At 34.4% G+C, this 23,746-nt stretch overlaps 1 protein-coding gene and 1 long non-coding RNA gene across 6 annotated transcripts; one reads left to right on the forward strand and one right to left on the reverse strand.

The window, feature by feature from the left end:
- Positions 1-1,884: 1,884 nt before the first annotated feature.
- LOC132615277 (uncharacterized) lies at positions 1,885-5,055 on the reverse strand. The gene is made up of 3 exons (XR_009572631.1): positions 4,336-5,055; positions 2,196-3,687; positions 1,885-2,113 (listed from the first exon to the last, which is right to left on the reverse strand). It is a non-coding gene; the product is annotated as an uncharacterized LOC132615277 (long non-coding RNA).
- An 8,508-nt stretch (positions 5,056-13,563) lies between these two features.
- Positions 13,564-21,818, forward strand: LOC132614224 (uncharacterized). Of its 5 annotated transcripts, XM_060328627.1 has the most exons (8): positions 13,569-13,955; positions 14,833-14,955; positions 17,277-17,524; positions 19,396-19,605; positions 19,670-19,762; positions 19,837-19,935; positions 20,341-20,760; positions 21,600-21,818. In XM_060328627.1, the coding sequence occupies exons 2-7, from the start codon at positions 14,847-14,849 to the stop codon at positions 20,743-20,745; spliced, it is 1,164 nt and encodes a 387-aa protein (XP_060184610.1). In that variant the 5' UTR covers positions 13,569-13,955; positions 14,833-14,846; the 3' UTR covers positions 20,746-20,760; positions 21,600-21,818. The 5 variants fall into 5 exon arrangements, with proteins under 5 accessions (XP_060184615.1, XP_060184610.1, XP_060184613.1 ...); XM_060328630.1 differs by lacking the exons at positions 13,569-13,955; positions 14,833-14,955 and adding an exon at positions 16,713-17,184; XM_060328631.1 differs by lacking the exons at positions 13,569-13,955; positions 14,833-14,955 and adding an exon at positions 16,713-17,180.
- The last annotated feature ends 1,928 nt before the right edge of the window (positions 21,819-23,746 follow it).

The raw sequence follows: 23,746 nt of genomic DNA on the forward strand, positions 1-23,746 counted from the left end.
TTGCAAAACACAGTATCCTAGACAAAGTACACCATGTAAAAACAGTATTAGTAATATGAGAAAAGAGAGAAACAGACTTTGATTAACTGATCTTTGGAGCCTAAGATTTAGATTTTGAGAAATATACAAACGATGAACCAGGAATGAGAAAACACCTCGCTACAAAGATATAAGTCATTTAGACTCTTATAAAACTAAACGTTATAAATATATTATTTTGCGATAATACAACATACCTCAGGAATGAGAGGTCATCTGTCACGCTTCATCTTCTCTTTCATGCTAATCAAGGCAACTCTCGCAGCTTCCTTCTCTGTAGTCTTTAGATGTGAAAATATGCCAGGAGAGGTATACCAACGCCCATCAACGAAAACACTTGATCTAAAGAGGGGTGCATGCGGAGAGCCTAAATTGAAAGTCTGATAAATAGGAAAAATCTAGGGATGATCGTTGGGTGAACCTAAATTAAAAGTCTGATAAACAGGAAAATCTAGGGATGATCGTTGGGTATACTCTTGTAGGTGATTCTTTAGCATGTGGTGCTCATAAGCATCTACAACAAGAAATGACAAGTTATAAGTCAGAGTTAGTATCATAAACACATTATGCTCCAAGAGTTTCAAACATGTTAACCAAAAGCATTTGTTGTCTGCTGTCTTTTAAGTATAAAAAAAGGGCGAAACAACAAGATTTGAACGGTCCTTTCCATTCAAAACATGTGCATAATTAACTTTCTGAAAAGAGAGAACTAATTTGGAAACCTACTACATACTTCATGATATATACACTAGCACACACCTATATACGTGAGTAAAAAACAATAAATCATGCGCTAATTCTTCAAATAATTCTTTAGCGGAAAACAGCAAAAACCTTCCGGGGAGTAGAGGTTAGGATGCGTCATCCTACTTATTCAGCACCCTAGGCTTCTAATCAGTTCATTTCCTTTGTAACCCATTCAAGGGATATGGTGTGATGGTTGGAATACCTTTACTGTCGCCTAGTGGTTTGGGGTTCGACCCCTAGGAAGTGAGAACATATCGGTTGGAAGAGCTCTACCCCCTAAGTGTGCCTAACCTACACGAATTTGGATTAGTAGCATCAGTGAATTCTTAACACCAGATACCAGAGCAAAGATCGATGGTTGCTTGTACTATATAAAAACTCGTAGTAGAGGATCCCTAGAGTCCAATTGTCAACTGCATAATCATGAGGTTTGTTCTCCACCATTTCTGGTGCTAGATAGTCCAGAGTTCTGCACATTGTATGTCTGTTGCTTCTTGATTGTACAGACCACCAAAAGTCTGCAATCTTCAAGCGGCGGCCCTGCTTTTCATGTGATAATTTAGTCTAGATATTTATGGCAGTTTTCAGATGCTAGGTGCTTATTAACTTTTTAAAGCACCAAAATAATCTTAAATTCTCTAAAAGATGAAAGGCAGAAAAAGCTGTGATTAAAAGCTAGAAGTTTCTGCATTCGTAGGTTTCTCCTACGGCCAAAATTTATTACACATTGAAGTTGTAGGAAACGTAATAGATAGACTTCACTTAACTGATTTCAGCTCCAGTGGAATGAATCTTTTGGTGATCTTCTATTGTGCATCAAGGAATTTACTTGGCGATGAGTTTACAGCACTTGTTACATCCTCCACACCATCACTACCCATAGTTGTCCAACCATCATCAATAAATCCACTAACCGCATTATTGAATCCCCTGCAGTAAATATTGAGAATGAAAGATTTCCAGTAGCAAGCTAATCGCATGACTTGTAGGCTAAAAATAATATAAGAACATCAAAGCCAAAAGCGAGATTCCGACTCTTAGCACAGTAGTACATGACAATCATCTGAGTTTTTACCTGCATAATCTCTGACTAAATGCCCTCAACACAGCAGGCTGCCGACCTCCAGCATATTGGATTTCTCTATTGGCTTCTTGGGATATCTGCCTTATGTATCGGAAGGCCTGCACAGATATCTTAAGGTAAGTTGACTTATTAAAATAGCCAGTTGTTGAGGCACAAACATAAGAAATTTCTTACAGCCATTATCATTTTCTGAGCAAGGCTCTTGGACGTTTCATAAAGTGGCTTGACGAGAACACTGCAAGCCTGCACACCAAAAATATTTGCTCAAAAAGAAGGAATCCAGGTGCAAACAAAGCTCAATAATTAACCAACTACATTTACTCACATCAAGATCAATATGGTCAACAATGTGGATGATTGAGGCCCAGCATTTCATCACATAATTTCAGTTTTAACTAGCCTCACGTGTCTTGTCCCAATTCTAGTATAAAATAACAACTCCTGCCATATTACATCAGAATAACAGTGATTGACCATTCAGTTTACTGACAGAATTCATTGATCATACAATAAAATGAAGATCATGTTTATCAAAGGCTCAACTCAACAAAACAAATAAAACAATGCAATTCAGCAATTCAAAATTCATGGCTATAGATTAGCATAATGCTCCGTGTAACACTTTTCCTCTCCCCAATTTTCATTTCCTTATAAATTGGTCAAATCTTAACAGAACACTTTAAAGCCAACCGGCACTATCCAAAACGCACTTCTACGCATCTCCTAATTTCACCTGGTTACCTAGACTTCATTGGCGAATGAAATCGTCTTTCAGACAATATATCGAACTCGTTATGTGCATAACTTTAACCAAGTTTTTTGTGACAATGGGATAATAGAGTTACCCTCCCAAAAAGTGGGAATTATAGTTCAACAATCATATATTCATCACGATCAAACAACAGCACCCGATTCTCACGATTTGTTATCTAAATTCCACACAAAGAAACCACAGGTATAGAAATGATGAAAACAAAATTCTGCCAGCAAAGAGAAAGCGAGGGAGAGGGAGATAAAGAGAAGAGAAGAGGAGCATACCTGGTGGTCGTGAAACGTGTAGGGGAGTCGGGGAACTGGGAGTTACAGTGAAATAAATAGGAGAGGTGAATGGTCTAACACTTACCTGGACCCAAAATAAGGCAAACCTTCTGAACCACAAAACACTTTGGGACTTCTTTGTGCCTGCACTCCATGTAACTGGCAGAGAACTTTGCACTGTTTTAAGCAAGAAAACTTTTGCACTATTTTAACCAAGATAAGTTTTGCACTATTTTAACCAACTTCAACCTGTCCAATTAATTCCAAATAACATGAAACTTGGTATATTAGTAAAAAATAATATAATAAACTATTCTAAAACAGAAAATTTCAAAAAACGACTAAGAATTTTGAAATCGATAGGTTGCCTCCCACCAAGTGCCACATTTAACATCGTGGCACGACGTGATTCAACTTTATCACATTTCTCGCCACTTTGAGCATAAGAAATGGCTCCCCAAATTCATTTCAAATCTAAAAAGGCATATTAACCTATAGACCTCATAATCAAACCCAAAAAGGCATATTAACTATAAGAAATATCAACATATTTTAACAACACAAAAATATCATCATAAAGTACGATCATCAGCCTTACAAACTAAATTTAAACCCAATATTCACTCCAGCCATTCTAACATCCATTCTAACCACACAATCACATTTTCATAGATTTAATCCAAATACAACAAACTTTAATAGTTGTCACTAGGATTACTACCACCGGATGATCTTATTGTGTCCATGGGTGATGTAGGTTCACCATCTACATCACTTGGCTGCAAAAAGAAAATAAGCAATAAGATCTTTGAATAAAAACCTGATTATTACCAACTCCTAAGCTTTATTCTCTATTCAAAATATTTAAACCCAACTCCTACGTTTCAGGAACAATATAAGTTATATTCAGTAAGAATTTTCAAAAGAAAGACACTCTTACCTTCATATTTCAAGTCATTTATTATATGATTCATTTACGAAACGATAAAAAGAGACGTTACAAAGGAAATTCAAAATAGTAACTTTGGGAATATAGAGTTATTTACTCCGAAGTAGCAAATAGTATATTTAAACGATAACACATAGTCAAGAGTGGCATCTTGGTGATGCACCTTCAAATTCTCCAAGTTAGAAATTAGGGACCCTCCTAACAACATAGCAACCAGAAGCTCATTTTATCAGCCAAAAATTTCTTTCACTGCTCTGGTTCTTCTTTCTGCTCGATATGTTTTTTTTTTTTTTGGGATAAAAAAAGTGCAGTCATAGCGGATAAATCCATATATGGTCGCTACTTTTACAGTTTTCAAACATAAGAATATATACATAATTCAATCAGACAAAATCTGCAAATAACTTATGAAAGTCATCTCCCTGAAATGCGCTAAACAAGATACAAAATTCAGAAGAACTATTAACAGGTAACTGACCTTACAATTATGAGATTACATCACAAGCCAATGTCGTCGCCATCACCTGTGCTATCAGCTTCATCGTCATTAGTACTATTATTACCTTCATTCTCCTCATTATCACTTATGTACTCTACCATAGTGTCATCCTCTTGGTCAGAATCTTCTTCGATATAATCAACTTCAACTTTTGGTTCTGTTTGAGCCTCCAATTCAATTACATTTGTATCCAGGGTAATCGGTTCAACATCATCTCTATGCAGTTTACTCAACATATCCACCGTATCATTGACAATCGAATTACTTTCAAGTGACATGTCTTGATACACATCATTATTTGTAATATGCGACTCATCACTTTCTGTCTCTGAATTTTCCTTCTCCGGGACATCATATAAGTGTCTATCTTGAAATTTGAGCACAATTCGCCAATTTTCCCCCAATTTTGGGTCATCAATGTAAAATACTTGTTTTGCTTGAATAGCTAGTACGAAAGAATCATGTTCATACCAAAATCTTTTAACACATATGCTCGTAAAATGTTTATCTTTTTGCATCCCTGTTTTCTTGCGAAGATCAAACCACTTGCATTTAAATAGAAAAACTCAATTCTCATCAACATACTCTAACTCAATGATGTCAGTTATAATACCATAAAAATCAATAAACTCATTTTCATGATAGCCTGCAACAACTATACCACAATTCTGACTTTTACGTAATTCATCGCGTCGTTGAATAAGATACCAAACACAATTTATAACACAGCCAGTGTGTTTTCTTCCACGCACATCAGATTCTATTGCCAAAGGATATAATTTCTTGATAGACATTGACTTGTCCTTATTATATAATTTCAAAATCTATGATTAAAAAAATATAGCGTTCAATTAGTAAAGAAGAAAAAGATTAAAATTTAAACACAACAACATGATTATTATCTTAAAATCACTTACTTTCCTTTTAAACCATAAAGGAAATTGTTCTCTGTGTTTCTCTTCTATATTCCCAACATCTTGTTTCACCAACTCTTCTTTATGCTCTCTGCATGTAAAAAAAAATTATTTAGAAATAGTATTAAAAAATAAAAATATCAATATATAAATAGATAAATTACTCACTGAAGAAAAGATTCTGCTTCTTCGCAATTATTCAACACATACCACCGAGCCATATCAAGATCTTTCCTTGGTATGGCATCATAATCTCCATCTCCAAATGGTCTAGCACTCTTTGAAAATATGTCTAGAACAGGTTCATCTTTCTTGCTAGATCCATCATCATTTCGATCTTCACGATTAAATCTAGTTTCGATGCCGGTAAGATACATAGAGCAAAATGTCAAACATTCATCAATAATATAGCCTTCTGCAATAGAACCTTCAGGTCGTGCCTTGTTTCGCACATAACGCTTAAGCTTGCACAAGAACCTCTCAATTTTGTACATCCAACGATATTGTACTGGTCCCCCATACATAGCCTCTCGTGGTAAATGCACAGCCAAATGTACCATAACATCGAAAAAAGCAGGTGGAAAGATCATCTCAAGCTTACATAATATAACAATTATATCCCTTTCAAGTTGTTCTAAGTCATCTCGTCTCAATGTCTTACAACATAATCGTTGGAAGAAATCGCCTAACTCAATCAATGATGAAGAGACATTTTTATTTTCAAATCCACGAATAGCAATAGGTAGCACTCGTTGTAACATGACATGATAGTCATGACTTTTGAGTCTACTTATTTTACCGTCATCCTCACTTACACACCCTGAGATATTTGAAGCATAACCATCAGGAAATTTAACATCTTTTACAAATGCCCAAAACTTTTTTTTCTCTTTTTTTGACATATTATAACAAGCAGCTGGCATTGTACAACTAGAACCATCATGTTGCAACCATAGTTCTTTTCTTATGTTCATATCCTTAAGATCTTGTCTTGCTTTATATGTGTCCTTAGTTTTCCCATCAATATTTAATAAAGTCCCCAGAATACTCTCACAAATGTTCTTTTCTATGTGCATGACATCTAAATTATGCCGCAACTTCAAGCTCTTCCAATATGGTAACTCAAATAAAATACTTCTCCTCACCCAATTCAACTCTTCAGGAAGACGTTTATTTTTCTTATTATTTGAGTGTTTTCCTGGTTTATAAGTACTGAGTAAATCCAATTGTTGCAAGACATCATCTCCTGAGAGCTCTTTTGGTTTTATTCTTTTTTCTGTCTTCCCATCAAATTTCTTGCTTCTTCTCCATGGGTGGCTAGCTTCAAGATACCGACGGTGACCCATGTAACAGATTTTACTTCTTACCCTCTGTGAAGGTGCATCCTTATTGCAAGTAGGACATGCCATGTATCCCTTAGTGCTCCATCCAGATAAATTACCTAATTCATAAAAAAAAGATAATATATGTTCAGTAGCAGAAGAAGAGTTCTTCTCCTTGAGAAAATACAATTAATGATTGCGCAACTTTTCTCTCTCTCTCTCTGTTCTTCATGGTCTTACTAATAAAGTTGGTCTCCAAAATGAAAACGGAAAAAAGACTTACAGGGAGGCAAGTTTCCTCTTTAAGTAAGCTCTATCAATATATTATTATCTAACCAATTGTGTAATATGAGTTGCATATTCAACTCGGCCTATAAATTTTAGATCCTAAATCCGCATTTGGTCTTCTCATAGGAAGTCCTAAATGGTTGTTCATTCTAAATTTAGCTCTGCAAAGGAAATTGTACACCAAAGATAGATTGATAAAATGGGGTAGGAACTACAGTCCTACATGTCCATTGTGTGAAGGAGCAGATGAAAACATTCAGCACTTATTCTTCCTCTGTCCAATATCAGCACTCATATAGCAAAAGATACTACATTGGCAAGGCATCTCAAAACCAGTACAAGGGTGGTTGGAAGAACTGAATTGGGCGAGCAATGCAACAGGAAACAATTCAAAAGCTGAAATCTACACTAGTCTAATAATAAATAGTATAGATTATTAAAAATCTGTGAAAGTAAGAAATTTCAGAACCTACCATAAGCTGGAAAGTCATTTATGGTCCATAAAACAGCGGCATGCATCTTAAAGCACTCCCCAATTGACGCATCAAGTGTCTCTACACCATCACTCCATAACTCTTTCAAATCATCAATCAAAGGACGCAAATAAACATCAATATCCTTTCCAGGTGCTTGAGGACCAGGAATAAGCAATGACATCATCATGAATGGGTCCTTAAAACATTTCCAAGGAGGAAGATTATAAGGAACGAGAATGACAGGCCACATACTATACGATGTGCTCATGTTACCGAATGGATTAAAACCATCAGTTGCAAGACCAAGTCTTATATTACGAGGTTCCTATGCAAACCACTTATGATTCTTGTCAAACTCTTTCCACGCTTCAGAATCAGCGGGATGCCGTAACACATTCTCTTCATCAAGATGTTTTTCTTTATGCCACCTCATGTCCACACTTGTTTTTTTAGACATAAATAACCTTTGAAGTCTCGGCTTTAACGGAAAATAGCGCAAGACTTTATGAGGAATCTTTTTATTCCTTCCATTACCAATTTTCCACCTCGAAGTACCACAATGTGGACACTCTTGTTTATCTTTATGTTCAGTCCAGTACAACACACAATCATTATTGCAAGCATGGATGGAAATGTATCCTAATCCCAAACCTTGCAGCATGTTTTTAGCATCATAATATGACTTAGGAAGTGTCTCGCCATTAGGAAACGCCTCCTTTAGTAACTCCAGCAACATATCAAACGATTTATTACTCCATTGATTGTACACTTTCAAGTGTAGCAACTTCACAAGAAACGAAAGCTTCGAGAATTTCTTACATCCTGGGTATAGTTCGCGTTCAGCTTCTTCCAGCAATTTGTCAAACTTTTTAGCTTCCTTCTCACTCATATTACCACATATATTACTACCAGTTGTTGTCTCCTCTGAAAAATTGGCAAACGGTCTTCCACTGGCCTCTTCTAACATAGTGTGAATTCCATCATCGTTGTCATGTTCTTCATTTTCATCTTCATTGTAAATCGCATCATTGTTATCTCTCCTTTGTAATTGTTCCCCATGGTGTATCCATTGCACGTAAGTTCCCATAATTCCTTGGATCAATAGGTGGTCATGCATTATTTCTTGCGTTTGAAAAATTACATTTAAACAGTCTTGGCATGGGCATCGAACTTTAGATTTTCGATCAAAGTGAGACCGAACAAGTCGCATAAAAGATTGGACACCCTCAACATATTTTTTGGAGAACTTTTGTTCATGCATCCAGCCTTTATCCATGATCAACTGCACAAACATATCAATTACCCAATAAATATTATAGAAGAAGCACATTCAATGTTCTTTCGGATAAAATAACTACCAAAATAAACATTTCATAAATGCTGGAATACTAGCGAAAAGTAGCTACTAGGGATTCCAATGGATTGAAAAATGTTGCTCTCCCATTCTTGTATACAGTATTCATTGATGAAAAGTTAAGAGCTTGTCTAAGCTAATTTTAAACGTAGAAATAGAAAAACAAAATCCATATTTGTCATGGTTTTCTACTTCTTAACTATATTTTTAATGAAACTGGCAGTCCAAGTCCTAATTTTTTTTTCTTCCTTTAGATGCATTGATTGAACCCAAAGGTGAATCTGTGTTTCCATTAAACTATGGCCCATGTATGGGTAATTTTGTTACATATCTGTTCTTCCTTTAGATGTATTATTTCATCCAAAAGGCAAAACGCCTTTAAACTACTGCTATGAGTCGCCTGGAATCAGTGGATAAACTCCATCCAGTAATTATTGCAAGAACAAAAATGCAAGCTGCGGCCAGATTTTTGGGTTTCAACTTTGGCTTGTGCTTCAGGTGTGAATAAGAGTTTTATTTATAACTTTCTTATTTATTAACTTCCTCCGAATCGCAACCAAATTAATGAAATAAGTACCAACAAATCCACATATAAAAATCAAACTCCAATACATTCTTATTCATAAATCAAAACTCAGTATTATGATGCTAAGAATCAAATAGAGAGGAAAAGGAAAGCGAAAGTATGAGGAGAAAACTAGATTGAAGTACAAGAGAAGACTTACCAGAGAAGACGAAGGGCAAAGAGATGCAGTGTGGAGCGATGGCTGCAGCTATTTTTCTTTTGAAAGGAGAAAGAAAAGAAGCTGCAGACTTGCGGCACAATTCCTTAAACAGGAAAAAAACTCCTAAACCCAATAAACTTTCAGTCTTAGAGTTTAATTTTTATATGAATCTAAAGTAGTTAAACGGTGACACACTCCTAATGAGGAAGTTAGTACTTAATAGAATTGTAGAGATTCTTTTTAATATGAGGTAAAATTCTACTCCCTCAGTCTCAAAATATTTGTCGTCCTTACTAAAAATACTAATCTTAAAATATTTATCATTTTATTTAACCAAGTTAAATTAAGTAGCTTTTTTAAAATAGTCAAAATGCTAACCTAATAAATGCCGCCCTTTAGTTATTTAGATGTTGAGGTAAGGCAAGCCCCAGGAAAGTCTTCGGTACCATCTCCTTTTTTACCAGCCGAGCTGCCCTGTCGGAAATCCTCTTCCCGGATCACCTTTGATGGACATTCAAAAGGATCTTTCTTAATGAGCATGTAAATGAAAAATGCGACAAATATTTTGAGACGGAAGGAGTAATTGATTTACAAGTGTTAAATAATAGGACTTCATACTGTAATAATTATAATCCAAGTTTAACCAAAGAAATAATAATAATAATAATAATAATAATAATAATAATAATAATAATAATAATAATAATACGAAATTTTAGCTACATAATTCAAATAAGGAAAGGTTTAATAATCAAATTTTAATGAATTTTTGAGTTTTCAATATTCGGAAAATATTAAATAACTATTTTGTCTATTATAGAGTCTTTTAATGAAGGACAAAAAGTTCAAATCAACATTTCTAAGGTCATTTATACTTTTAATATAACTAGTGTCTATAAACGTGCAGTTGCACGTTATTGTCAATCGATCTCAATCTTAGTTAAAATATATATATATATATAAGATATTATTTGAAATTAAATATATTTATTTTATGATGTACAAAAATATTACTTGATCATGTCCACTTAATATTTCCCATTAAGGGTGTGTTCGGTATGGAGGAAAATGTTTTTCACGCATTTTCATGGAAAGTGTGTTATGGAAAATAAGTGAATTTTCACCACACAAACTTTCTATTTTAATAAATTTCTTATAAAGGTAAAATTAAATATGAAGCAGAAAATTCTGGAGCGATAGGGGTGCGGGCAAGGGGACGGGGATAGAAAATCAAAAAAGAAAACTTTAAAAAAAAAATTAAAAAAGGTCAATTTTTTTGATAGGGTGGTTTGGTGTTGGGGCGGGGAGGGAGGGGGTGGGGGTTGTCGGAAACCAAAAAAAAAAATCAAAAATGTTTTAAAAAAATATTTTCTTGAGGGGTTGGTGGGGTGTTGGGCGGAGGAAGGGGGGATGGTGTAAAAAATAAAAAAAAAACTTTTTTTAAGAATCTAAAAATATTTTTTAGAGGGGGGGGGGGGGGTTGGTGGGGATGGGGTGGGTGTAGAAAACCCAATGTGATCTTGAAAAATAAGTGAATTTCAACTTATTTTCTTTTCTTGGTTTTCTATACCACAACCCCCACTCCCCCCCCCCCCCCCCGCCCCGTGGGACACCCCCCAAAAAAATTCTTAAAAACAGTTTTAAAAGTTACTTTTTTATTTTGGATTTTTACACCCCCGCCCCCCGGACACCCCACCACCCCCTCCAAAATCTTAAGTTTTAACCACACAAACTTTCAATTTTTATAATTTTTTAATAAAGATAAAATTAAATAGGAAGTAGAAAATTTGGAAGGGGGTAGGGGGTGCATGCGGTGGGTGTAGAGAATCAAAAAAGAAAACTTCTCAAAACTTTAAAAAAAAAAAAAATTGGAGGGGGTGGTGGGGTATCGGGAGGGGGGGCGTTCGTGGGGATGGGGGGGTGAAAAAATAAAAAGGGAAACTTTTAAAACATTTTTTAACAAAAAAAAGAAAAAAAATGGTTGGGGGGGGGGGGGGGGAGGGGGGATGTGTTGGTGTAGAAAACCTAGAAGAATTTTAAAAAAAAAGTGGGGAGGGGGGTAGGGTGCGGGGGTGGTGCATGAGTTGCGGGAGTGGTTGGGGTTTGATGGTTGGGGGCGAGGGTGCATGGGTTGCAGGAGTAGTTGGAGTTTGGTAGTTGGGGGTGGGGGTAGGCGTGGGTGGTGCAAAAAAACAAAAAAAAAAATTCAAAACAAAATTATAATTTTTTTTTTAGGACGGGGGGTTATGGTGTTGGTGTGTCGGGTGGTGGTGGTGGCATGCACTTGTGGATTTGTTTTCCCTACTTTTATTAGGGAAGTTATTTTCCCCATTTTTGAGGAAGTTGTTTTCCTAAAGAAAATATTATTAAGATTTTTTGACTAAAAGAACATGAGAAAATTGGAAAACATTTTCCGGAAAATATTTTCCTCCATACCGAACTCGTCCTTCAAAAAAAATGAAGGGGGGCGTAGGGGAAATTGTGGGGTGGGGGTGGTGGGGAGTGCTAGGTGGGGTTGTAGGAATGATTGGGGTATGTTGGTGGTGATAGGGTGGTTGGTGAAATGTCACTTGTGAACTTATTTTTCGTACTTCGATTAGGAAAGTCATTTTCCCCTTTTATAAGAAACTTGTTTTCCTTAAAAAAATGATTTCCAAAAATTTTGATCAAACGAACATGGAAAAATTGAAAAATGTTTTCCTCCATACAGAGCACACATGAAAATATTTTCCACGAAGAATGTTTGCCTGGAAAATCTGTTCTTGAAAAATAAGTGAATTTCTACTTATTTTCTCATGTTCGGTTGGATAGTGGAAAATAAGTGAATTTCTCACTTATTTTCTCATGTTCGGTTAGTTCGTAGAAAATATTTTTCGGAAAATACCTACCCAAGCTCCAGCCCCACCCCTATCTCCCACACCCACCCTTCACCACCCAACCATCATCCTTGAACGCATTCCATCTTCACCCACCCCTACCCCATACCACCACCCATCCCAACCCCACCTCACCCACACCACTGCTACCCCCCAACCACCCCACTCACCCCCTCCCAATTCTATTTCATATATTTTATTTTACTTTTAAAAAAAAAATCATTAAAAATAAAAAAAAAATCCTTACCCACAACCACCCACCCCACACCAATTTTACACACAAATTTTTCATGTTTAATAAAAGTAAAACAACCGGGGTTTTGAGGGGGGGGGGGGTGTAAAAAAAAAGTCTATTTGAAAAAAAAATGTGAAGAGGTGGTGGGGTAGTGGGTGGGGGTGGTGTGCATGGAGTGGTTGGGGTTCGATCGAGTGTGGTGGTTGGTAGAATGTCACTTGTGGACTTGCTTTCCCTAGTTTCATTAGGAAAGTCATTTTCCTTATTTTTAAAGAACTTGTTTTCTAAAGAAAATATTTCCAACGAACATGATAAAATTGAAAAACCATACCGAACACACCCTAAATGTTGTACATCCTTTAAGTTTTTACATATGAAAAGATATATTAGAACTAAAATAATCCAATATTAGGAGTTATTAGTTAACGGAAGAGCATTTATATCTCTGTGATTGGTGGTGCGAAATGTAATTAACATTTTAAATTTAAGAATTCAATAATTAATGAAATTCAATCAACCACTTTATTATAATTTTAATTTTTTCAATGGTGTAGCAGTACGTAGAACAAAACATCAAAGAGCAAACTCGGGCTTGGCTCGGCTCAACTTGAGCTCGGTGATACTTTGACAAAGCTTAGTTGAGCTCGGCTCGGTATTGAAAGACGAAAATATTGATGAACATCTCTCCCCTTTTAAAATATAATGAAATAATTAATGTTAATAATATACAAAAACTTAAATACATTTATAATACCTAAAATGCTCAGTCATATTATTAATGCCAAGAGCCTTTTTCTTTTTTGGTCTCTTTATTTATTTGTAGTTATACTTATTTGGTTGGCTTCAAACTTCTAAACCTTTCCAAATTCTCTTCATCAATATTCATTGATCTTCTAGCTACTATTTTCATAGATCATATATGAAAGTATTTGTTTCCTTGTATATCTCCTTTTTCATACGGAGTATATTTTTTTTTTAGTTATATACCACTAAGCAAGTTTAGTATGTAATTTATTATATTAACCAAGTAATAAAAAAAAAGTGTTTCAGGCAACACATAACGAAAAGAAAAAAAAGGGGGAAAGGGCATCAGGTCATAAGACCAAAACCCTAAAATCTAGCTCAACAATTGAAGATCTAGTGCTGGGTTTGAGCACTTCTCCACTTCCTAAGTTTTTGGGTTAATCAGAAGCACTACTTCCTTCAAACTCGTTGTCCTTCTAATTCCCACCAAAGAGAATTACATAAAGCTGAAAAATGGAAAAAGAAACTGTTTTTTGGCGCTTACATTTTTTCACAATTTTGGCTCCAAAAGAATTTCAGGATAACCACCATATATATGAGAAAATAAACGAAGAAGTTACATTGGAAAGTGAAGCAGAATTTCTGCACCTGAGAAAGAAGAACAGGTATGTATCATTCCTCCTTCTTTATCTTTAAACAAGATTAAATAGATAGGTATTTGTGACAATCATATCTTGAATGATTTGTTCATTGATTATTTGTTGAATATCCATTGATCTTGCTTTATCTTTGTCTCATTTAATCAATATAGAAGCTCGAGAAAATCAATTACTGTGAGTTTTTGAAACAAAAAGACTCTAATTTACTGTGTAGACTACAGTTTCGCGTGGTGTGTATATTTACAGTTGGTGTGTGGCACATAACTAGTGAAGCATGACATTATTCAAGGCATCTATTGAAATAATTTCTCCTCTGTTTTGTTCATATTGGCGTTTTCCACTCGGGTTTCGAGTGAAGGATTGATTGTGAAACATGGTGTTAAAGCATGTGTTTGAGTCAAATAATTAGAATTCGGATGGGGTAATGGCACATTGAATCCGGATGAATTGAACCGATATCTTTTGAGATGAATATTCTGTAGGTTAACTAAATATTGTGTTGAAACCAATGGGTATTTCTTCACAAGGCTCGATATTTATCAGACCACACCCTCTTGTTAACACTGTAGCTTATATAAGTTTATGGAAAAGTTTCTGTGCCTTCAAATTTGAAAATTTCTAGCATAAATATATATATCTTTGGCATGTTATACTGATTCTTCAGTATGCTAGTGATGCTTCAAAAGTTCAATTAATAATACGACAAGAAGGCAGTGAACTCTTCTTAATAAATGACGTGTGTGAGACTTTCCAGCTTCATGATTTATGTTCTTTCTGGATTTTCCTTTAGTTATCAGTGATTTGGTGCTTTTATATAACTACTAATTTGTTAATCCAGTTTACATCTTATGAACATACTAAAATTAGATATTGTGTTTTGTAGAATTTTGCAAATCAATGGCACCAGGAGGACGTATCTTCAAACAAACTACACTTACAGGGGAAACTATTCAAGCTACTCAATCCCCGGATGAATCAAATAACCTTACTCCCGCTGTTAATACAGGTAATACGTTTTATTATATTAGTTAGAATTAAATTATTTAGTTATTGGCCAAATGGGAATAAAAACATTAACCTTTGAAACTTTCATTTATGTTAAACTAGTAAAGAAAGAGATAGACATTAGCTCAGTATTTGAGGATGGTGAGAGTGATATTGGGCAAACGAAGTACTAGGATAAATGAAGTTGATTCAGTTCACTCTAGCGAAAATCATTCAACCACGAATGATTGGAATGATAAGCAAGTTTTTTTTTTTGGGTCAAATGTGTAAATTTCATTCAACCAAATTGAGCATAATTACACTACTGGTCCTTTGTGACTCCAGGAACCAGTTCAAGGCAAGATTAAAATGAAAACTAAGTTGTATTACAAGGATTCCTATCTATAGCTATATAATGCTTTTACGGATATGCTTGCACAGTATTCAATACTCCTGTCCATTTGTACTGTTTTTGTCCATCGATAGGGAGTTCCTGTGCAATGTCCTTCAAGATGGTCATGCTATTCCTCCTTTTTTGTTGGAACCTCCGACTATTTTTTTATTTTTTTTGGTAACTATTGTGGCTGTATTCCCCATTTTCTTTTCTTGCTGAAGGTATGGGGATAGGTTTGTATTTTTAAAGGGATGAGAAATTGACAAGATTATAAAGGATAGTTTACACCAAATCCACGCGCCGCCCCTTGAACTAGTTCAAATTAATGGCTTATAGGACACTTCGCTACCCGAATTAGGAGGTTAGGATGAAAACGATAAATGTTTCTGTGCTAATTACTGTTTGCTAGTAAAGGTTTGGATGCATCATCTGAACCTTGTCCTATTTTTTGTACATATTGAGGAAAATAGACAATCTTTAGGAGGTGCAAGTATAAAACATGCAATATCAATGTATGATCGTTTCAAATGTATAACAGCGCGACAAGGTTCAAATGAATCATCTTAAATACAAAACATGTAATATCACATTATCAGATTGCTTGAAATTGTGAATTTCTTCCTTGAGACTTTGTCTGAGTTTTTTTTAACTCCTTGTTCCTTTGGAGTTGGATTGTCCTCATCTATGCAAGCAATTCACATCTTTTGCTTCTTTTTGTTGCTTTTTTACTGTTCCTTTACAATTTCAGTTGTGGCATAGTTGGGGAAACCTATACCTTGAGACCAAAAAATTTCCTTTGTCTTCAAAACAGCTAGAAATTGAACTAAACCATCCATGACTATTTCTTTTGATAAGCAAAAATTATTGTATTAACAGTAGTGCTAAGTTGGAACTAACCTGTTACAACTAAACCATCCATGCCTTGTGTATTTTCTGCACAAAGAAGAGAAATTTCAGTATTAAGCTTGTCATCACCTCTTTTATTGTTTGTCTTCACACTCGGTCTTTATTAGTGAGGCTTAAAAAGTGAGTGAGGTTTAAAAACTTGAAGTAGCATCTGCTTGTAGAGTTACCATTCTCAGTTAACATATCCCTTTTTAAGTAGCTTTTTGAAGTTTCTTTTGGTTGTTTCTCCTTGTATTTTGTATGTGCAAATCATTTATGGTTAGGTGCAGGGCATTTTTCATAGCAAAAAAATGATGGAAGCTTTCCCGTTTCCTAATTCCTTTATACCTTGCCATATATATTCATCAAGAGTTCATTTTCCAAGATGCCAATGAAGTTGTTGCCTTCGGCATCAAGTGAAACTGGACATAATCTTAATGTACTGTGCACTCATTTTCCTTGATACTGGGTAATAGATAAAGCTAATGTACTTTTCTTTCTCCAAGTATTAGATGCACACTGTTAAGCGGGTAAAACGTTTTGTTTTCATGGTGAATGTTATTGAATATTTAAAAGTCTACAAATGTTCTTAAGGTCTTGCCATCTTACTTATGTAGCAGAGAATGTTTGGAAGAGGAGAGAAGAAGATACTATTTTAACATTAGAAGCTGCTAAGAATATATATTTGTTTGTAATAGTATCTTGAATTCTTGACGGGACATAGAAAGGAAAAATGTAATTTCTCACTTATCATTTACTCCTCTTTCCTGTAACTTATGTGCATATACTTAATTGTAAGAAGGGCTTAAAAGTTGAATTGTGTGGTTTTTTTTTTTTTTTGGGGGGATAAGACTTGTGTGAAAACCTGCTACAAGACCAACTGAAGGATGAGTTGAAGTATTATGTAACAGTTTCTAACTGGATTGCACTTGAGTGAAAGTTATCTGGAGGCGAAATTGCTCATATAAGTTGGTAACGAATTGAAATAAGGTCCCTAAGTTGTTGCTTTCTTTTTCCTGTGCGATACTCATATGTGGTATTTTGAACTGAATTTTTTCCTTCAGATGATTCCCCTAGGATCAGGAATGGTCGTGGCAAGACTAGAGGGAAAGGTCTTGAAAGGATGAGGAAGACTATGGGAAGCAAGATGAAAATTGAGATCCCAATTGGTAAAGGGAGGCCAACTAAGCCAACTCAATCGGCAAAATTATCCAATGAACTAGGGATAATTGCCAGAAATTTTCTTTCGCTTCCAAACAAGTGGAAGGAACTCACAAGAGAGGACAAAGATGCAGCACTAATTAGATGCCACGTAAGGATTCTATACTCTTGGAATTTTATTACATGGTAGTGATTATAGTGAGTTCTCTTCTTTTGGGTATTGTTGTTACTCATCCATCTATTTATTTGGCAAACTCGTCGGCTATATCTATCTCCATCGAAAGCTAGTAGTAAACTCATGTATCCTTCGCTTACTACGTATGGCTCTAGAGTACTCACACCTGAACTATAATCTTTTTCTGTGATGTAGTACAAATTTTTTGAACTGTAATTTATTCTTCCCTAAGTTTTTTAAAATAATCTATTTGCATTATCTTTTTTTTTTTTTTGCCTGTTTGTATGAAAAAAGGAAGAGTTTAGTTTAAACTCAATCTCCTTTTCACCAAGAACCTTATGACTACTACTTAAATATGACATAGGCAATTTTATCCATACAAGATATGAATTAAAATTACTTTTAAGGTGAAATCCCTGTTTTCCAGGACATATCAAAGTTTTTCACAACGGGTAATTCTAGCTAGTTCTTTAATATCTAGCATCACACTCTTCCTGTGACCTGCTATCGTCCAGTTTGTCCATATTTTTTTTTAATTCAAACTAGGACTCCTTTGATCATTGATGGGAAAAAATGTACATATTGAGTTTGGCATACCAAACTTGATACATGATCATTAAGATGAAGCTAGTGTAATTTGTCCTAACCCAAAGTTTGAAAAGTGATCTGCTTCATGGGGGTTCATATCTAATGTGGGATGGTTTAGTGAGTTTGATTCTAAATGATGGAAGGTTCCACCTATCCATATTTTCAAGTCCTTTAACAAAACTAGGGAGAGTAGGAAAAGAGTTGAAGGTATGGTCTTCATTAAAATCATGACTCAAAGCTGCAGGTTTGTTTGCTGGTTTATTGGCTTCTCTGAAGCAATGACTAATTAGGAAATCATGCTCTTCAAAAATTCTTTGGATCTCCATAATTTGATTGAGAATTCTCCAGTGAGGTTTCCATTTTCTTTTGATGCACTTAGTAAGCAACATGGAATCTGTTTCTCCCCAGATCCTTGTGAAACCATTCTTGGAGCACCATTGCAATCCATAGAGTAAAGCCACTGCCTCAGCAAGGTTACTGGTGCCAGGCACTATCTTGATATAGTAAGCAAAAATGACCTTTCCTTGGTTGTTTCTGATAATTCCTCCTCCTCCACAATTTCCATTCAAGCAGCTTCCATCTAAATAGAGTTTAATATAAGGGGCCTCGGATTTGTACCAGTTGACTCTAGTGATAGTATGATGTTGTATGGATGCTTTACTGGCTTGGCATAGACAGCTCCAGCTGTTTCCTAGCTTTGCATTTCCAAATTCCTTCTTTGTAACCTGCAAAACAGTGTTCAGGATATTAGTACTAGTTCTATAGAATGAAGGTTTTTCGAAATCAAACTTGTTGCTACATCTTGTACTCCACAATTCCCAACAAATTATTTGTGGTAATGTTTTCAAGATATAATCAGCAATAGGATTTTTGTTTTTGATATTCCACCAGTTGAGCAATAGCATTTTTAGATTCATGTTCCTGAATTCAATGACCAATGGTGTTGCAAAGTAGTCCCACATTTTTCTAGCATGTTCCCCTGCACAAAATAAATGGTCAGTATGTTTTCAAGCTCATTAGTCATATTAGAAGGTTCACAACAATAAAGTCATTGCCAATAATCCATTTGATATTGAATTCAACTTCACTTCTAATACCACAAAAAGCTTTCCAAGAATAAGAACCCCCTTTTGACCATTGCACATTAACAGGATGTTTCCCATTCAGATATATTAGCCGATGTGATGATTAATTATTGTTTTAATATAAAAGGAATTTTGATTGTTCGTGTGTTTCTTCATAACATGTCTGTTTTTTAGGAGAAGTTTGAAATTGATTTGGACGAGCATTACGTGAAAGATAGTTGTGAGGATATTTTGAAAAATAGAAGCCGGCAATGGCGGTACAAGTTAAAACAGCTATTTGAAAGCGCACGTTCGGAGGAAGAAGCTCGTAAAATTGAAGTGCCAGAGTTGACCCGAGAAAATTGGAATAAGCTTTGTGACATGTGGGCTGATCCAGAGCATAAGGTAATTTATATTCATGTTATTATCCTTGTTGATTAAGTTACATATATTTATATGTTCTTTGTAGAAACGATGCGACATAAATAGGGCCAATCGAAGTAAGCTTAAAACTAATCATTTCATGGGGTCAAAAGCGTTTGTACCGGCTCGTGCTGAACTTGTAAGTTATACCATTTTTGTTAGTTTTACTAACAATATTTTAGTTCTACTTCATATTAATATTTTATTTTATAGGCTGAAAATGGAGTAGAGCCTGATAGAATCGAGTTCTACAAGAGTACTCATTACTCGACTGAAAAAGGATGGTCATCACTAGAGGCTGAGACAAACTATGTAAGAAAATTATTATTTTAATACCATACCCATTGCATTTGTCCGGGTAAATATTCTTCAGAAGTTGTGTCTTCCTTCTTTTTGTCTTAGAAATCGAGATTAGCCTTGAATAATTCATAATAAATTTTTTCTTGTGATTGAACTTTAAAATAGTGAAAATTCTACTTTACAACAGAAACAACTACTCAAGTCAATTCCCGAGCGAGTTTGGTGAATTCCATTTTACCAAGGAATGTTGATTTTGTTATAGTCTTCCCAGAAAACTGATTTCCAATCTAGATGTTGTGTTCGCTGAAAGAATTTGTGTGTTGTGTTGCTATTTGGTAGCATGATTTTCACTGCAATATAATTGTATTTGCTTCTAGATTTATAATTAATTTAAATAATATTACTATTCTTATGCAGAATACCATGAAAGATTTGAAAGATATATATACTTCGGGAGAGCCAGGAGAGCCTTGCATGACTATTGATCAAATTATGGATACTGTACTTGGTGCAAAATCGGGGTACGTAAAAGGTCTCGGTTATGGTCCGAAACCTGATACTACCAGAGCCACACAAAGAAGAACAGCAGAGTTAGAAGACTCCCTTAGAAAGACGAAAGAGGAAGCTGCTAGTGCCCAACATGATTTACAGAAACGATTAAATGCAGCTGAAGTTGTGGTAGAAACCCAGCAGTCCAAGATAGAAAACCAGCAGTCCCAGATAGAAACTCAGCAGGCCCAGATACAAGCATTAAATTCTCAATTGGTTACTTTAGCAGCACGCCAAGAGGAAATGTTTAAAAAAAATGCAACATTTTGCTAGCTCATCGCTATCAAGGTTAGAAGTAACACAACTTTACATGATAAGTTCTATTTTTGTTCTTTTATTATATATGCCTCTTATACAACTGTACTCATCAAAACTGGAATAAACATGAAGGAAAGAGTAGTACTCCTCATAAATCTAGCTAGACACTTGAAACATAAAAAGAGTTACTGCTATTAGGAGAAGATATTAGAATTGTTGTTGTTGCAGCAGTCTTTAAACTTTGAGATATTTATTTATCCAGGATAATACTCATTAATTGGTGGTCCTCTTTCATATACTAAACTAGACTTGAAGTTAGGAATAGTTGATTATTTTCATGATTGCAGATTTGCAGTAATTAGTTTATATGTTCCAGTTAAGCTTCTGCAAACTCTTAGTTTTTTTTTCTTTTTCGGGTAACTAACATTGTATTATTTACCAAGTAAGTCTGTACAACTCAAACAAAAGAAAAAAAAGCAATCACTACTGTTAAGAATATTGCTATTCTTACTCCACATAACCTGTTTAGTGTTAAGAACAGGTCTCAAAGACCACGAATCTACAAAGCTTGAACCGAGACAATGTAGTATCACATTTGGGAAAAGCAATACCAATAGCAGCTTTCATGTTCCAAAATTTGTTTTGTACCTTCTACTCCAATACTATTTATTCTTCTAATGAAAGCAGCAGAGTTGTTCAATGTTTTCATACCTATAATGTTGCTTATGTATTGATGATGTTCCAAATTGATAAACCATTTTGATGAACTCAATTTAGCTTTGGATTGTGCGCTCATAACCATTGAGCTTTGAATTCTTCAACTTCTACACTTTAAATCTAATCTTATTTTTCTTCTCTCTTTTCCGCAGGTATTAAATGTGGGAATTGAATCAAGACTAATTGCAAGCTAAGTGGACATATTTAGTATATTACTCCTAAAATTAGTTTAGGAGTAATATTTAGTATATTTCAGTTGGATTTTCTTGTTAGTAGACATATTTTACTTTTATTTAGGAGTTTGTAATGAGATATGATCTCAGTACAATTTTAGTTGTTAATTGTATGATCATGGGTGAATTGTATCATTATCTGGCATGTTTTATTATTTTATTTTAAATTTATGCAATTCTAATTTTAAAAATTATTACCTACAAAATAATTAAACGTCATTGAATGTCTATAATTAGTGACAAATATTTTGTCATTAAAGGATTAATTTTTGGCGACGACTAAACTAAATTTTTCTAGACAAATATATTTTCGTCACACAACAAATTATTTCGTCATAAGTTGACTACATTTAGCGACAAAAATATATTTGTCCCAGTATCCTCCTCCTTGTTGGGTACGAATTAATGTTGTATGTTATGACAATTGTAATTGTCACTAATCATGACAATTTATAGTGACAATTTTTTTTTGTCAACAAAAGCAATACTATTAGTGACGAGATGATAGATTCAACTACAAAATTGTAAACTTTGTTTATAACAACAAATTTTGTCACTAATCCCTATACGTTTAGGGACGAAACATTTTTTTGTATATAAAAGGTAGTCTTTAGTGATGAAATTACATTATTTCAGCTACAAAATACATATAACTTTTGAGACAATTGATATCGTCATTGAACAAACTAAATAGTTAGTGACAAGGTAGTTTCGTCGGTATTAATAGTCTCTTTAGTGACAAAAACACACTATCAACTACGATAATCTATCCTTTTTATGACAAATATGTTAGTCACAAATACTATGCATTTGGGGACGAAAGGAAGATTTCGTAGTTAATAAACTTTATTTAGTGACGAAACACTAAGTTGTCTTTGTATACTTTTAGCGACCCGCTTTTCGGGACGAATGATTGACGAAATTTTTTTCGTCACACAAGATTTTTGGTGACAAAATATGACTTATAAGTGACGAAATTATTTGTCCCTGATAATCGAATTTGTTGTAGTGAATTATACATATTCATCTTATGAGTTACAAAAATATTACTATAATATAGAATTGTATCTACTTAATACTACTTTGAAATTGATGTTCACGGTATTGATATTTCTCTTCTTTTCCTCATACATAAAACATATTGTGACTATGATAATCCAATATTAGAGATTAAGTAACCATTTATTTCTTTACTGTCATTTACAGATACAAAGTGTTGAAAATCATTACTAAACAAAATTACATTAAAAAATATCAACAACTTTTAAAATTATTTAGTTATTTATTTAAAAAAATAATAGTTGATCACACAAGTATGATACAAAATATTTTCTATTAAAAAATAAAAAGGATCATAAGAAAAACGCATGAACAGAGTTTAGAGGCTAATCCATACTTTTCCTCATTGTTTACTTGTATCGGTAGTAGGCGCTCTGATTACATAGATGTTGTGTTTATTAGAATTCTTGTTTACATGCAATTCTATATTTAAAATAAGGGCATAAAAGTCGTTCAATATTCATGCTTTTTATAATCCTCAAAAAACTGGTTATTTACGGAAGTTGAAAGTGCAACTCGTGGAGGTTAAAGACCTCCGCTATTTTCTGCTGATAGTAAATAGTGGAGGTGTATAACTTCTAGGAATTGAACTTTCAACCTCTGCAAATTATCAGTTTTTTTTTAGTGATATAGCACGTTATCCCCATCAATCTCAATCATAGTAAGAAATATTAGATAATATAATTTGTAATTATAATAATTTATTATTAAATTTTCCTTAAAATTAAGCAAAAGTAATTACAGTTTCCGACAAAAGAAAGCTTCCAAAAAATTTCAAAGTCGAAATGAAATTGTGTAGAATCTTCTAAAAAAAATCCAATTGATCATCAGAGGACCTCACAATCAAGTTTGGCTAGGAATATTTACATCTTTCGGAAAAATTGAAGTGCTGAAAAACTTGTATTAATTAAACATGAGAAAGAAAATAAAAGAAGAGTCCTAGCAGCAAAAATTATTGTATAATATGCAAATAGAAGATGGTCAGCCGACTGCCTTAGATTTGAAAC

The sequence above is a fragment of the Lycium barbarum genome, chromosome 10, assembly GCF_019175385.1.
Source record: "Lycium barbarum isolate Lr01 chromosome 10, ASM1917538v2, whole genome shotgun sequence".
In the NCBI taxonomy this organism is placed as follows: Eukaryota; Viridiplantae; Streptophyta; class Magnoliopsida; order Solanales; family Solanaceae; genus Lycium; species Lycium barbarum.